Source organism: Pteronotus mesoamericanus, unplaced genomic scaffold (assembly GCF_021234165.1).
Source record: "Pteronotus mesoamericanus isolate MK-2021 breed Mesoamerican mustached bat unplaced genomic scaffold, CSHL_Meso_final scaffold_54, whole genome shotgun sequence".
In the NCBI taxonomy this organism is placed as follows: domain Eukaryota; kingdom Metazoa; phylum Chordata; class Mammalia; order Chiroptera; family Mormoopidae; genus Pteronotus; species Pteronotus mesoamericanus.
This window is the reverse complement of record NW_026555321.1, coordinates 17,810,131-17,824,086: the sequence shown is the minus strand read 5'-3', so window position 1 is coordinate 17,824,086 and position 13,956 is coordinate 17,810,131. Positions and strand designations below refer to the sequence as shown.

Sequence of the window (13,956 nt, the reverse complement as noted above, 5' to 3'; positions counted from 1 at the left end):
GGAATTCAAATGAGCTGAAGTCACCTTTAATTTTTTTTTCCCATGACACATTCAGCCAACGTAAATGTCACTTAATTATTGAAAAATGTATCCAATGCCGAGCGGTTTAAGGCTGGCCGCCCAGAGGACGCAGCCAGGGATCACAGGCTTCTGAGTTGTGAAAGACGAGCGTCGTTTTCGTCCCAGCCTGCTGCTAACTAGCATGTTTTTATAAAAAGCTGTGATCCTCCTCTAAGATATGGGCTAAGAGGTAACATTTTTATTAAATCAAGATGCCATATAGATGTTCCTGAGTATAATTATGTAAAAATGTCATTTGAGAATAGCTCTCTTTGAACTGAGCCTTCCACCTTTCTAGGTGGGCGGTGGGGGTTGGGTGGGAGCCATCTGCGCCAGCATCTAGAGGGCAATGACTCTGCAATGTGGCTGTACAAGGGTCTTCAGTTCTGCCCTATAAAAACGTATTACAAATGTGTTCTATTTTAGCAAACTTGCAAACAGGGAAAAGACTTGCCTCATTAAATAATTTACTTAAAAGCTTGCACAGGGCTATTACTTGTTTTCAAAAGGTATTTGTCACCATTACCCCAGGCAGCGGGAGGTGGCTGTGCCCTGGCTTACCTGGTGGCACCTGAATCCAAGTCTGCCTCCTTCCTCCAAGTGACAAGAAAGCACAGTGTGTTCAGCTGGCTCTCTTGTTGCTCCCAAGCACTTCATTTTGTCTAAGATCATCATGCGCCAGGAGTAAGTAACTTAGGAAAAGTAAATGAGGGATGTGGGATTGAATCCTTTGGACATCAGGCCAGGGCTTTCTCGTTGTGTGACACAATAAACACTCAATGCTCACAATGCTCTAACTCATAGATGATTTATTGCTTTAAGTAACTAAACAAGAAAGAGACAGGCTGTTGTTTTGGTCAAGACACCAGTTGTATCTACTTAAAGCCTTAACGATACTTTCTGGACAATATAAACACGTGATAGCATACATGGGAATCAACTTGGCCAATAATACACTGATTAAAATAGCACATGACAAGGGCACCCAACCAACTGGGGTGGCCTGAAATGACAGAAAGAATGTGAGTTCACATGGTGTGCTGAATACAAAACGTTTTAAAAAATTTTTTGGCATTAATACTAACACAGAATACTTTCTTGAACGTTCTGCAAGAGCAGGTACACAAAGAGAATTACCTTTCATTTCCAGATTACCAGCATCTATGGGAATACTTTGAGAAAAGCCAGGAGGTGGGGCACCTCCCCTCCTCAAATGTCCTTTTTTTGCCAAAGCAGCAGGGTCCGGGGGTTTAGGTGAAGAGCAGCTGACAGGGCTCCAGGGGTGGCTTCAATCACCAAGGAGCTGCAGAGAACAGTGAGGACAGACACTGCCCCGGCAGAGTGTGGGAATGGAAAACACACAGCCTTGGTTTGTGGCCAGGGAGGCCCGTGGACTTGACCCGGTGCTCCCTGGAGGCCCTAGGGGGCGGACGCAGGCACTGAACGGGTCCAGACCCTCCCACTGAGGAGTGGCGGAGCCAGGGCTGGGCCTTCAGCCCTGAGGTTTAGAAGAAATAACCTGACCTCTTGCATTCTAACGCTGGGGCATTACGACACATTTCAAATGGATGTGCAGAAACCAACACTGTCAGGGAGCTGGCCCTTGGAGGGCCTCCGCGAGCTCACAAGGAGAGGTCAAGCCAAGACAAAGGGTAATGCAGGACACCAGGGCAAACCAGCCCCGGCCTGGCTGCTGGCACAGTGCCTCTGGTTGGCCAATGTATCTGGCTTCAGCGCCAACTGCTGAGACTCAGTTGTCTTCTGCTGTCTCTGCAGCCACTTCCTCCGCACCTCCCTCCCTGGCATCCTCAGCAGGACCCGAGTGCCCCTCACAGCCCCCAGCCAGGGCCCCGCAGTGGCCGCCAGGACCATTCTGCACGGCCCCGCCCTCCACAGAGAGCTGGCCATCAGGACACAGCTGTTCTCCCACGACCTCTTGGACGGGGACCTTCATCTCCTCGGAGGCTCCGTCGTCCCGCTGCCGGCTCAGCACACAGTTGCCCACGTCTCCAGCCTTGGAAAACTGGTCTTCTAAATTCTTGTCGTTTTCTTCTGCTTGTCGCTTGTCTCTGGCACTGAGTTTACCTTTGGATTTCCTCATCTGCCTGCTGTGCATGTCTTCTCGGGAGAATCGCCACTGAAACTAAAAATCAGAGAGGGTGGGGATAAATAAATGCCGTCTCTGTGAACCTAGAGCTTCACCTGAACGTCTCACCCATGTCCCTTCTCTGGAGCAACACACACAATTCCCAGAACCGCTGAGGCGGAGCAAACTTCAGTTGTAGCCCAAACACATCACACCCACCACGAGAATCTGCTTGATGCCACCTATGGTGTGGTCCATGGTACAGGTATATCTTAGACGTGGATTTCAGGCGTTGTGGGGGCCAAGGGGCACTTCTTCCAACTGGCCCCAAACTAAAGGCCTGGACAAAGAGGTCCTGAAAGCCTATCATTTGGACAGCCAGCACAGGGAGGGGACTTGGGGCCTGCCCCTCCTAAGTACCAGGGCTCTGAGCAGGCTGTGGATTATGAAGCACTGGACAGGCATTCCGTCACCTAAGTTAGAAGGGCACAGAGTGTGGGGTGCCGGGGTCCCCCTGTAGGATCAGCAGGCTTTCTGCCCGAGCTGTGGGGTCTGCTGTCTGCTGACAGCCCCTACCACCTCCTGGGGCAACCTACAGCCAAGGACTGGTCCCGGTGAGGCACAGCAGCCTGTCCCTCCTTGTCCCAACTACGGACAACTCTGAAAGGCCATCCCAGCTCCAGAGCCACCTGGGGCGTTGGCTGAGGCCATCACAGCTCAACTAACTCCCTGGCCGTCTCCTGTGCCCTGCTTTCCCCACAGGTGGTGTTTCTAAGAGCACCTGCCCCTGCCCCCCACCCTTACAAAAACTTCTACCATCCAAATCTATCGACTTCCACCTTCCAAACCTATCTCAGACCCTGCTTCCCAGGGAGCCCGACCTGCAACCAAGCGTTTCCCCACATGGCAAGGACGTCAAGTGAGGCTCAGAGAAGAGCCAGGGCGTGCGGTTGGTAACAGAGCTATGCAAGAGTGGACTATCAAAGCTGTGGAGCGAAGAGTCCCGACTCTGCCATGCACCCGCCTGATTTCTCACCCTCAGTGTTCTCATCTATACAATGGGGACAGTAACTCCAACTAGAACCAAGGTTGGTGACTTCATTTTCTGTGAAAGCAAGGTCAGTTAAGTTTTTATATAATAGCCAGATAATATTTTATATTGGCTTTGAGGGCCTCGTGGTCTCCGCGGCAATCATTGAACTCTACCATTGTTGCAGAAAAGCAGGCACAGATAATATGTAAACAAATAAGCGTGACTGTGTTCCAATAACACTTCATCTACAGAAACAGGTGGTGGGCTGGATTTGGCCTGTGAGCTGTGGTTTGTCAAGGCGAGCCTTACAGGGTAGTTATGCGGTTTCAATGATGCGGTAATTCGTGTCATGGGTTTAGCACTGTGCCTGGCACATAATACAGCAGATATGCTGCCGTTACCATTATTGACTTCAGATGTAAGCTCCATTAGGCTGGGGAAGCCATCTGGCCTATTTCCTCCTTGATCCCTGGGGCACAGCGCAGAGCAGGCATTCAGAGCCTGTCTGCGGGATACATGAATGGGAGGACGGCAGCGCCCAGCCACGCCGGCTACGCTGTGTTCCAGGGTGAACCAGGCCTATTTTCAAGTCAAAGCAGAGCTTAGGGTTTAATGAGGAGAGGCTGGGGCATCTGCACATTATTTCTGGTTGATCTCCAAGAAGAGAAATTAATTTAAGGAAGAAAAAGAGTGGAAAACATTCAAAGACCTGCTGAGTCTGTTGAATACACGAACTGTCCCACAGGAAGACAGTTTAGAAGCCTGTGTGCTTGGAATAAATCTGGGCAAATGAGCTTGTGGAAACTTCGAAGGATGTTAGAAAATATACCTTGGAAGATTCAGAGAAATGGGTCCTTGTCTTTCAAAATGAGGAATGCGTTCTGTGGGTTAACGACTCCACAAGAACTGCACCCTTTTCCCTCCACTCCCTAAACATCAGGGCCCGCCTCCCCAGTCTCCCTGAGAAAAAGTCCCTCTGACCGCTGTCATTCTGGGGGGATCAGTATCCCTGGGATGGCCACCACCTCAGAGCATGGGGGTGGGGGACAGCCCACTCTGGGTGGGAACCCAGGGACTCCGATGTCAGAGACTATGCAGTGTACACGTGGGAAGACGGCAGCCATGGGATCTTCAGGACGTGCAAGGCACGAAGTCGTGAAGGCAAAGAGAAACCCCAGGGGAGAGATGGCTGGGTAGATGGGGGCCAGAGTCAGGACTCCCACTGCAAGGAGTGGTCTCACCTGGAAGGAGAGAATCATGGGACTAGATTCTGAGCATGTGACTTGGCCCCCAGCAGGTGCAGCTCAGTGACTCACGGTACACACAGGAGTTTAGTTCAAGTTCCCGCCACGGTCATTTCTTTCTACTTGAGTCACACCATGTTGGTTTTGCCAAATATGGACTTAAGTCTTAGACATTCTATGACTGAAAGAAAAGTAAAGGGAGCCTTGGGTTCTGACGGCTTCTTGCTGGGCTGGAGAGGGGAGCCCAGGAATGCAACTGCACCATCGGTGGAAAATGATTTTTTCAGGCTGTAGCACATTGTAAATAATTGAGTGCACTGCTAATAAGAAAACCCAAAAAATGTGCTATGTAAATTTTTGAAAATCTGCCACCTTTGCAGAATTTTCAGTGGCAGAAATCTATTTCCCCAAATAAAACATTTGCCTAAACACTCACCGGGTTCCGAGACTGAGCGCACCATAGGATTCTTAGACTGAGCACCTTTGGACAAGACTGGGAAATCTGAATATCCCATCAAAGATAAAGAGGAGCAAAGTGCATGTTGAGACTACGATTTCACATTTACCTTGTCCTCTTCCACCCTCCCCTCCCCCACAAATCCCCGAAGGAATTCCCCTACAATGTTGGAAAGGCTTTGCCCAGACAGTCCTTTTTTGGGATTCTCTCTCTCATGCTAGAGCTGACAGACTTCCCTTTGGGGAGGGTTTGAACTTCTCCCCCCTAAGCCACGAGTTTCCAACAACGGAACTCCTCTACAGGCAAAGTGGTGCCTCAGACCCCCACCCCAGTGGTGCCCACCTCAGCCGAGACTGAAGCAGGCACCTCAGCTCCGTAGCCACGAGTGCAGGATGCTGACTTGGGACTTCAGAGCCCCTGCGGCCGCCTCTGACGCCAAAGCTCTGTGGCTCTCGGGCACAAGCAATCATGGTTCATAACTGCTGCCTTGTCATATGCAGCAACTGCCACTGCATTATAATTTCAGCCCAAATGGAAGAGCCGTAAAGAAAAATCCATGTCCCCCAAGTACAGCTTTTGCATTTTTGCATGTTTTTAGAAAAACACCAGTTAAGCTTGCTTTTATGTATAATACTGTGAGAGGCAGGGGGCTTTCAGGGAAGTTGGAGGAAGTTTTACTTTTGCTAAAAAATAGCAGTGAGATTGCTCTGCTGAAAGGTCCTAAGTGCTAAAACATCCAAGCACTATAGTACAGCAGCTGATACCCCGGTTCAAATCCCGGTTCTGGCACTTGTTAGCTTTCTGTCCTTGGGCAAGTTGTTAATCTCTCCAAGTCGCAAGTTCCTCCTCTCGGAAATAGTTGCCTGTGCAGTGCACACCCCAGGAGCCCATCCACACGAGTGGACGAGAGCAGCCCTCCCTGCCGTTGCATGGTATACAACCAAGCAGCTTCCACCTGTGCCAGATTCTCTCCTCGACACCTGTTATTCACGAATGCAAACAGACATCGTCTCAGGGGCTGCTCTTGCTAAATAAACAACAGAAGGTCTGTGGTTCCTCTGGACGCCTGGCCATAACCAGTTTACAGAAAAAGAACACGTTTTGTTGATCTCCTGATATAATACAACAGAAGGACACAGGCCGCGGAAAGGGCCACTTTCTTCAGGAACCCGCACGGCCTGCTGGGCAGAGGATTCGGGGATGTCAGAGCTGAGCTGGATGGGCACTGTTAACAGCCAATGTTTAATGTCCTTCAGAGTCATCACAGAACAATCTGCCACGCCAAATGCCCTCTAGGATTGCACTGTGTTCTGTGTCCTCAGACGGGTTTGTGGTGCCATCGCCGACCCCGCACGCTGGCTGGGCCCCCTGACCCCCAAGCAGCTGTCCCCTGGGCTGCAGCCAGGCACCAGGAGGCTCTGACCTGAGTCTTCCCCTTTCTTCCTTCTCTCCTGTGCAGGGACATTCTCATGAAGCAGGGAAGTGGCAGTGGCCAAAACTCAGGGTCTGTATAACATAAAAGCTAAGTGTTCCAAGTTGCAAAGGCCTGTAGACTACCTGTAGAACACCTGCCTAGGGAAAACAAACACAACCAAGGTGCCTACTATGTGTCTCGCACAGTGACAAGGTTTCCCATTTCCCTGAATCCCCAAAGCAATACTCTGGATAGGCAAGTGAGAGCCATTTTACAGAGGTGTATGTAGGGTCAGAGTAACTTGCCTAAAGGCACACAGCTAGGAAACAACAGAGCTGGAATCCAAACACAGCTGCCTGTGGCTCCACACTACCCTTCCAGCCTCTCGTTCTCGGTGGGTGAAAGGCTTCAGGCCCTTGCCCTAGAGAGAACAGAGGAGAGGGGGCAAAGGGAGAGGCAACGCACCTTTGGATGGCTCAGCCCAACGCATCACTGCCTCAGCTTTCAGACTTGACCACGTCCAGGTGCATCTGCTAGGCCAGGCCCTGGATTCATTAGGCCCAGTGGTCAGCTAATGGAAGTCCAGATTTAACTGCCATTAAAGATTCTTTGGTTCGGTTTATTAAAAACAGGTATATACACCGAAGGCTCCCTGATGGGCCCCTTAAAAAAAAAAAAATCAATAATGATAAAACTTGGATCGAGGTCCATGGGTGAGCCTGGGAAGGGCCCTAAACGACTCAATTAAGACACTGGCTCTTAGGCCGCAGCGGGCATCAGGGTGAGCTGGAGGGTTCCTTCAACCAAATCACTCCCCACATCGGACTCAGGGGGCGGGGTGGGGCGGGGAGGAGGGAGGCTGCATTTCTAACAAGCTCCCAGCCGAGGCTGATGCTGCTGGTCCAGGGACCACAGTCTAAGAACCACCACGCTCAGAAAAGCACCTGGGCCGTTTCGCCGTGTGAGAAACAGCTGGGAAACACGCACACCATTCCCCAGGCCTCCCCCAGCCCCCGCCAGCCCCCAGCCTTGGCATCGTCCGTGGAAAGGGCTTCCTCTGTCTCCCTCCCTTCCATCTCCACACCTCTCCCCTCACCACCCCGGTTCTCTTCCTCATTTACGCTGGGACGGTCCCAGTCTCTAACAAAGAATGAAGATTGCTCCAGATCCCAAAGCTCAGAAAGATGACATCTCAGAAAGCAAGAAGAGGAGAGGCAGGGATGTGGCAGCCCCTGGGACAGTGACAGGCTCCCCGAGGCGGCCAGTGACATCCACACTTAAAGGCAGGCGGTCCAGCCCGGAGGACGTGTCCCCTCTCTTAAGCAGTACCAGAGACAGTCTCTGAACGCCACAAGCAGGCTGCTGGTCAGGCCGGCGGCGTGGTGCCGATGCCGGCCTTCCCGAGTGTGCGGCCGGTGCCTACGCCAAGAAAGAGTCCAGCCAGCTGTCCGTGTCAGAAATAACTGCGGGAAAGGAAAAAATCCTTCACTTCTCAGCGGTGTGTGTCCAGAGTTCTGTGTCAGCAGGGGCTAATGGATTTAATTCACACATTTTAAAAACTGTCTGTTATCTGCTCCACTTCAACTAGGTTAGCCTGAAGGAAGACTACTCTGGTGTCGCAGAAACCACCTATCACCTTCGAAGCAGCTTTATATTTGCCTTGAAGGCCACATTCACACACCAAGAGGTTTCTTTCAAATGCTGAAAAGTCCTGATTAGAGAATTCTGTCCACACTGCAGATTTAAAGAGGGCTAAATACGCTCTGTTCTTGGTGTGTCAATGTTGGGATTTCTTTTCTTAAATTTTAATGGTAGACATGATAGGTATGTCCCAGGCTCAGAATTTTGATTATTCATTCACTGATTCAACAAATATTTGTTGAGCACCAACTAAAAGCTGGGTCCTGGGCACACAAAAGTCAGACAAAAAGGTCTGTGCTCTCATGGACTGAACCCACGAGGACAGGATAAACTAAGGAGCACAAATATGTAGAGGAGAGCTGTGAAAGAGAGGAGCGTGGCTCTTCCCAGGGCATCACATAGTCCCGAGAAAATACCATGGAAGAGAATGGCGTAGGCAGACAGAACAGCCAAGGCAAAGGCCCTGAGACAGGAGAACCACAGAAGATGCCAACAGAGCTGGGAAGCAAGGATGTGGGGGCTGATCACACTGGGCCTTGGGGACCACATTCCAGATTTCCATCTACATCTTTTTTTAATTGATTTGAGAGAGAGAGGAAGGAAGGGAGAGAGAAACGTTGATTTATTGTTCCACTCATTATGCATTCATTGGTTGATTCCTGTATGTGCCCTGATTGGGGATCCAACCTGCAACCCTGGAGTATTAGGATGATGTTCCAACCAACTGAGCTACGCAGCCAGGGCTCCACCTTTATCTTAATAGGAAGCTTTAGAACCATTTTAAGCCGTGGGTGAAATGATTCAACTGGCCTTTTCAAAAGATCTCTTTGGCTCTGAGCAGAGAACACGTTTGAAGGGAGACCTGTTATTAGGAGACAGAAGTAGTTGAGGCAAATGAGAGTGAAGAGGGGTGGAGGTCCAGAGAGTCTAGGACCTCAAATAGACAAGTCTCAAGGATTGACTGAGCCGGGGGAAGGAGACAGGGGAGAGTCAAGGGTGAACCGTAGGTGGGCGGGTGCCTCTGGGTTGCTGGTGGTCCATTTCTCTAGGTAAGGGGGTGGGGTCGACTGGGTGTGGGGGAGGGGCAAAGCTACCAGTTGCCCCGCCATCGTTGAGCAGTGACGGGGCAGGTGCACTGGGCCTCAGGGGAGAAGAGCTGAAAATGCAGATACAAAAGTCAAGGTCCAGAGGTGGTAAGTGAGATTTTCTCACTCTGGGGATGAGAGAGACTTTTTAAGGAAATGGTAAGAGACTGAGAGGAGAGACAGGGCTGTGTCTGAACCCTGAGGAACCTGGTGGAAAACCAGGAGAGTGTGGTGGGAATGGAGCCAAGAGAAAAAGGTGCTTCAAGAGGAAGAGGCAGCCCACAGTGTCGGTGCTGCAGGAGCTCAGGTACCGTCAGGACTAGGTGGGGGTACTGCCACCGTCACAGGGGTACGCAGGCATCGTGGGAGCAGAACGTCCACCTGAGCCCACTGAGGAGCGAATGACAGGGGCAAAGAGAGAGAGACAAGATGTCTGCTGTAAAGTCCCCTCCCTGGGACTCCACTAGGGGGGTGATCTCTCTAGATCACACCGAGAACAAGTGCTTGGCACCAGCCAGTCCTTGGGCATAAGCACTTTAAAGGGGAAAGCAGCCAACCCGTATTTGTGTAGTTACCCAGTATTGGAAGTTTCCACTGACCAGAAAAATAAATGACTCCCATGCTCTTTGGATTTTCCCTAAGGAAAGTCATTCTGCCTTCTTACACCAGCTTTAAAACTACCTCAAAAACCTCCCCGCCCACTCCCATTCCCACTGGCCGTCCTGTTCTGAGATGCATGGCCTGCAACATCGAGCCACATGTCTTTGCTTTCGAATCTGTCAGCACCACAACCTGGAAAACGGCCAAGAAAAGGCAGCGCTCCCCCACCCCTTCTTTAAAGCAGAAGGTTTATTTTGGTGTCTGAGGGAGACCTTGCCTGCATTGTTGTTGAATGTCACTCTGTGAATGCGCACAGTCCCCCAGAGCCTACGGCTAAGTTGCAACTGACAGCAGACCTGGCTGATCCATCTTCCGCCTGGTGCTGACTGCTCCTGGTGGTTAATGGTATATTTGGCGGTTGCCTTCTGGATCTCTGCTGCTATCACCTGTCACATTAGTGCATCAGAGCTAGAAGAGAGACTGTCCTCTGCACTCTACCCCATCTGGCTCTAAGGCACCATTTCCTTGGCGTTCACCCCACAAACGGGTTCCCCCTGGATCTCTTGGCTGGTAAGGGGCTGCTCCAAACTGTTCACTTGCTTGGTGCCCCTGTCCAGGCTCTGTGTGCACAGAACATGAGGGACCAGGACCAGGGAGCACCGGGAGAGCGCCAAGTGTGAGGAGAGAGCAGGCCTGGCAGGCTCTGCGGGACAGCATGGTCCGGGCCATCAAAGGTAGAGTGAGCTGGCTCCCAGTGACACCTCTGACTCGCCTGCCTCTTCCTGAGCAGCTGGTGAAACACCCGTGGGAAAAGCACCTGCCAGCGACAATGCACGAGGTGTGAAACATCAGAATCATCGGACACAAGGGAAGGACCTGGGATCGACGTCATCAAACATGAGAAATATTCTGGGAACGGCCACCGCCTCTCAGTACAACTGAGTTTCCTGGATGGTTCCTGTAAAGACCAGTGAGGGGAAAAGGATCCTGGCGACCCGCAGGGTGGCCTGACCTGAGGACTCACTGCTGCAGGCCGAGGCTGACCTTGTCTAGACCAGCCGCTGTCATTCAGAGGCTTTCGGGTCAGGGCCTGTCAAAAAGGAGCTCTAGCAGGGTCTGTTTGCCAAGATCACCAGACTTGTGATGTCCTGAGGGATGCCACAGGCAGGCCAGAGCTCCAGCCCGCTGGTAATGAGATGCAGACACAGATACAGGGCCTGAGCGCCAGCCCTCCCCCACCCGCATCCGTCAGACTGCAGCTGACTTTGTGCCCCTGTTTCTAGCCCAGTGGGAGTATCTGGCAGGCTTGCATCTCCAGAAGAACCTCTCTCCTCCTCTCCTCTGGCCTGGCCAGCAGCAGGACACTGGCAGACAAGGCCCTCCAGTGCCCTCATCTGTCCCATTCTGGCAGCTTCAGGCCTGGTGCAGTTTCTGCCAAGGGGCTCAGGTGTCCTTGGGCTCAGAGCCATTGGAAGCTGGAGCAGGCTGCCCACTCAAGTGCTGCAGACAAACCCACCTGAAGGGGAAGCCCTGCCAAAGCAACCCGAGGAAGGCAATCAAGGTCACTTACCCTTGATTCCTTCTTCTTGGTTTTCTGAGGTAGACATGGTCTCTGAAGGAAGACAATCTGCTTGGTGGATATGTTTCCCTCCCTGTAAGACACACAGCACTGAGAATGAGTTAGGTTAGACCTGGGAGAACCCCAAACCTCACTGTGGTCCTTGACTTCACAAAGGCTGACCGCACACAGAAGCGAGAGCTGCCACCAAACAGGGAGAGGTCAGAATCAAGAAGCGCACCCGCCCCCCAACTCTCCCACCCCTGGCCACCCACCCTTGCTTCTGGGGGGGCTATTTCGGGGGTCCAACAAAAGCTTGGTGGCTGTCCCTGCAAAGTCAGCTTCACAGCTGGAAACTCCCTCCCCTTGATGAGAAATAACAGCTAGTGTCTTGGCCAAATGATGATAAACTGGCTTCTTTAGTGAAGCTCAAAGGGGTGGCGGGCCTCTTCCCAAACTGTCTTTGGGAATGAGGCCCTGGAGGGGTCTGGCTGGCCAGGATGGGCAGGTAGATGAGGACCTGGGGCAAGAGCTCTGAGCAGCAGCCACTGCAGGGAGAGCAGGTAGGGGGCTGGGTGCGCACAGCTCCCGGCGACAGCCCGATTCACCCTCACTGAGCAGCAGCAGGGCCATGTTGCTCCCGCGGGCACACGGAGGAAGAGGGCCAGTGAGGCAGGCAGTGGCATTCACAGCGCCGGCGAGCTCAGGGGTGCCACTCGTTTTTACGGCCCCATGTGTGTGTGCTTTCCTTCCAAGAAGGCAGGACCCCACAGAGCTGCCTTTAAAGGTGATCAAGTACTGGAGAGGGGGTCCTTGTTTTCTCCCCGGGTTTCATCCCACCCTTAGATCATGTTCTTAAATCTCCGTTTTGTAAAAGTCTTCTCTGCTGCGGCAAGGGGTCTCCACACGGAGTGTCAGAGGGTAAGGAGGGACGGGACTGGTATTTCCTGTTTTACTGTGGGGCTGGGCTGGGTGAGTCCACACACAATGCCACCTTCAGGCCTCCCCACAGGGCTCCCAGGACTGGGGCAGACACCTTTACAGATGGGAAATAAAAGCTCATTTAAGGAGCAGGCTCGAGAGCACACAGCCAAGATTCAAGCTCGGCTCTGTCTGGTTCGGTGCGCTCCCCAACGCCACCATGAGGGGTCCTGTAACGCACAGGGAAAGTGGAGGATTAGGGAGAATTATTTCGCAGGCGTTAATTCTCTGAGACAGACAGACAGAGACCTGTCTGCACTCTCTGGGCTTTGCTTAGAACCAGCTGGGGCTTCATGTTCAAAGACATTCTCATGATGATTCTTGTCCTCTGGGTTCAGGGTTAGAGGGTAGGGCAGGCGTTCTTCCATCTCACAGACTGGAAAACAGACTCAGAGAAGCTGTATAACGTGACCAAGGTGGCAGACTTGGGGCTTGGGTTGAAGTCTGCAGGCCCACCGAGTCCCAGTGCCAGGAGGGAGACATGTTGAAGGCCCAGATGGGCTTGCAAGAGGGACCCTGGAAAGGCACTGATTGTCACCATTATTCTCCGCCCTCCGTCTGGGCTCCGGGGCTGCACTGCCCTGCCACCTCCCCAGACCATCCGCCTTGCCCCGCGCTGCTCGTCACCCTGCAGCGATGGGCATGCGGCAGGCAGAGCACTGAGGGCCACGGGAGGGGGGGCACCCCTATGGGCGGGCAGAGAGGCGGCCTGGCGTAGAAGGAGACCTCAATTCTCCGACTGAGGTTCCAGTCCCAGGTTCTGCCACTTAGTGGTGGTGTGGCCTCAGGTACGTGATTGAACCTCTCTGAGCCTCAGTTTCCTCACCTGTAAACCGGGAATCCTATCTATGCTTACAGGATAGTTAGGAGGACTAGTTTAGGTAGCGACTCCCTTTTAGCATTGGGCTGACCGAGACAAGCCCGCAGGCCCAAGGGATGGTGGGCAGGGCTGGGGGTGGACAGATGACCCCGAACGAGAAATCACAGGGAGTGCCGCCAGCCAGGGCCACGGCCCCCGGCCTTCACGTCTTCTCTGTGGGGCCGCTGACTCGCCATAATCTTGGACAAGTCCTTCCACCTCCCTGGCCACTCTTTTCCTCCACTGTATAGTGAGTTTAATTTTTAAATATCCACTTCATAGTACTTTTGAGAACTAAATGAGATTTTTATATACAATGCGCTTAACTAGCCTGGCACAGGGCACACAGTAGGTGCTGAATTTCTTTTGCATCTGAGAGCCTTGCACCTTCTCAGTTCAGGTGGCTCATCTTTGACATGCTGGGCTGTAATGATTCACCGGCCAAGGCTCCCCATGTGGGAAGAGGGGTGCAGGTGAGAGCTCCGGGGGCAGGGAGTTAGGGACCTCAACCCGAGCTCTGTCATGTCTCACCTGGAGAGTTCATGGAGCCACATCAGCCTCACAGGCTGGTCCCAGGATTAAACAAGCTACATACATGAAGTGCTTACTGGGAACAGTGCCTAGCACAGGGTAAGTCTTCCGTAATCATAAAGACTGCTACTGTTACCTGTTAGTCTTGACAACGGGAGTTGGGAGCACACAGGTGAGCTGCCAGCCATAGGCTGCTAGCGAGTTCAGCAGGGGCACGTAGTCCGTCTGCACTTCGACACCCTAAGGGAGAAAGGCCAATGTAAGGGATGCTGATGCCTCAGGCCGACACCCAAGTGACTGAGAGGAGACTGTTCAACTCACCAACTCAACAAAGCAGAAAGGGGAGGGGTGTCCCTCCGCCTGGAGGCCCTGCCTGTGTTCTGCTTAAGGAGTTCAGAGCCAAACTG

General features: G+C 52.5%; 1 protein-coding gene across 1 annotated transcript in view; it reads right to left on the bottom strand.

Moving 5' to 3' along the window:
• Window positions 1-1,810: 1,810 nt before the first annotated feature.
• Window positions 1,811-13,956, bottom strand: part of RFTN1 (raftlin, lipid raft linker 1) — a 182,934-nt gene continuing 170,788 nt past the window's right edge. Inside the window, exons 8-10 of the mRNA XM_054595029.1 lie at window positions 13,686-13,789; window positions 11,191-11,272; window positions 1,811-2,203 (exon numbers count right to left, since the gene is read on the bottom strand). Coding sequence (XP_054451004.1) covers window positions 1,811-2,203; window positions 11,191-11,272; window positions 13,686-13,789 — 579 coding nt within the window. The remainder of the gene's footprint in view (window positions 2,204-11,190; window positions 11,273-13,685; window positions 13,790-13,956) is intronic.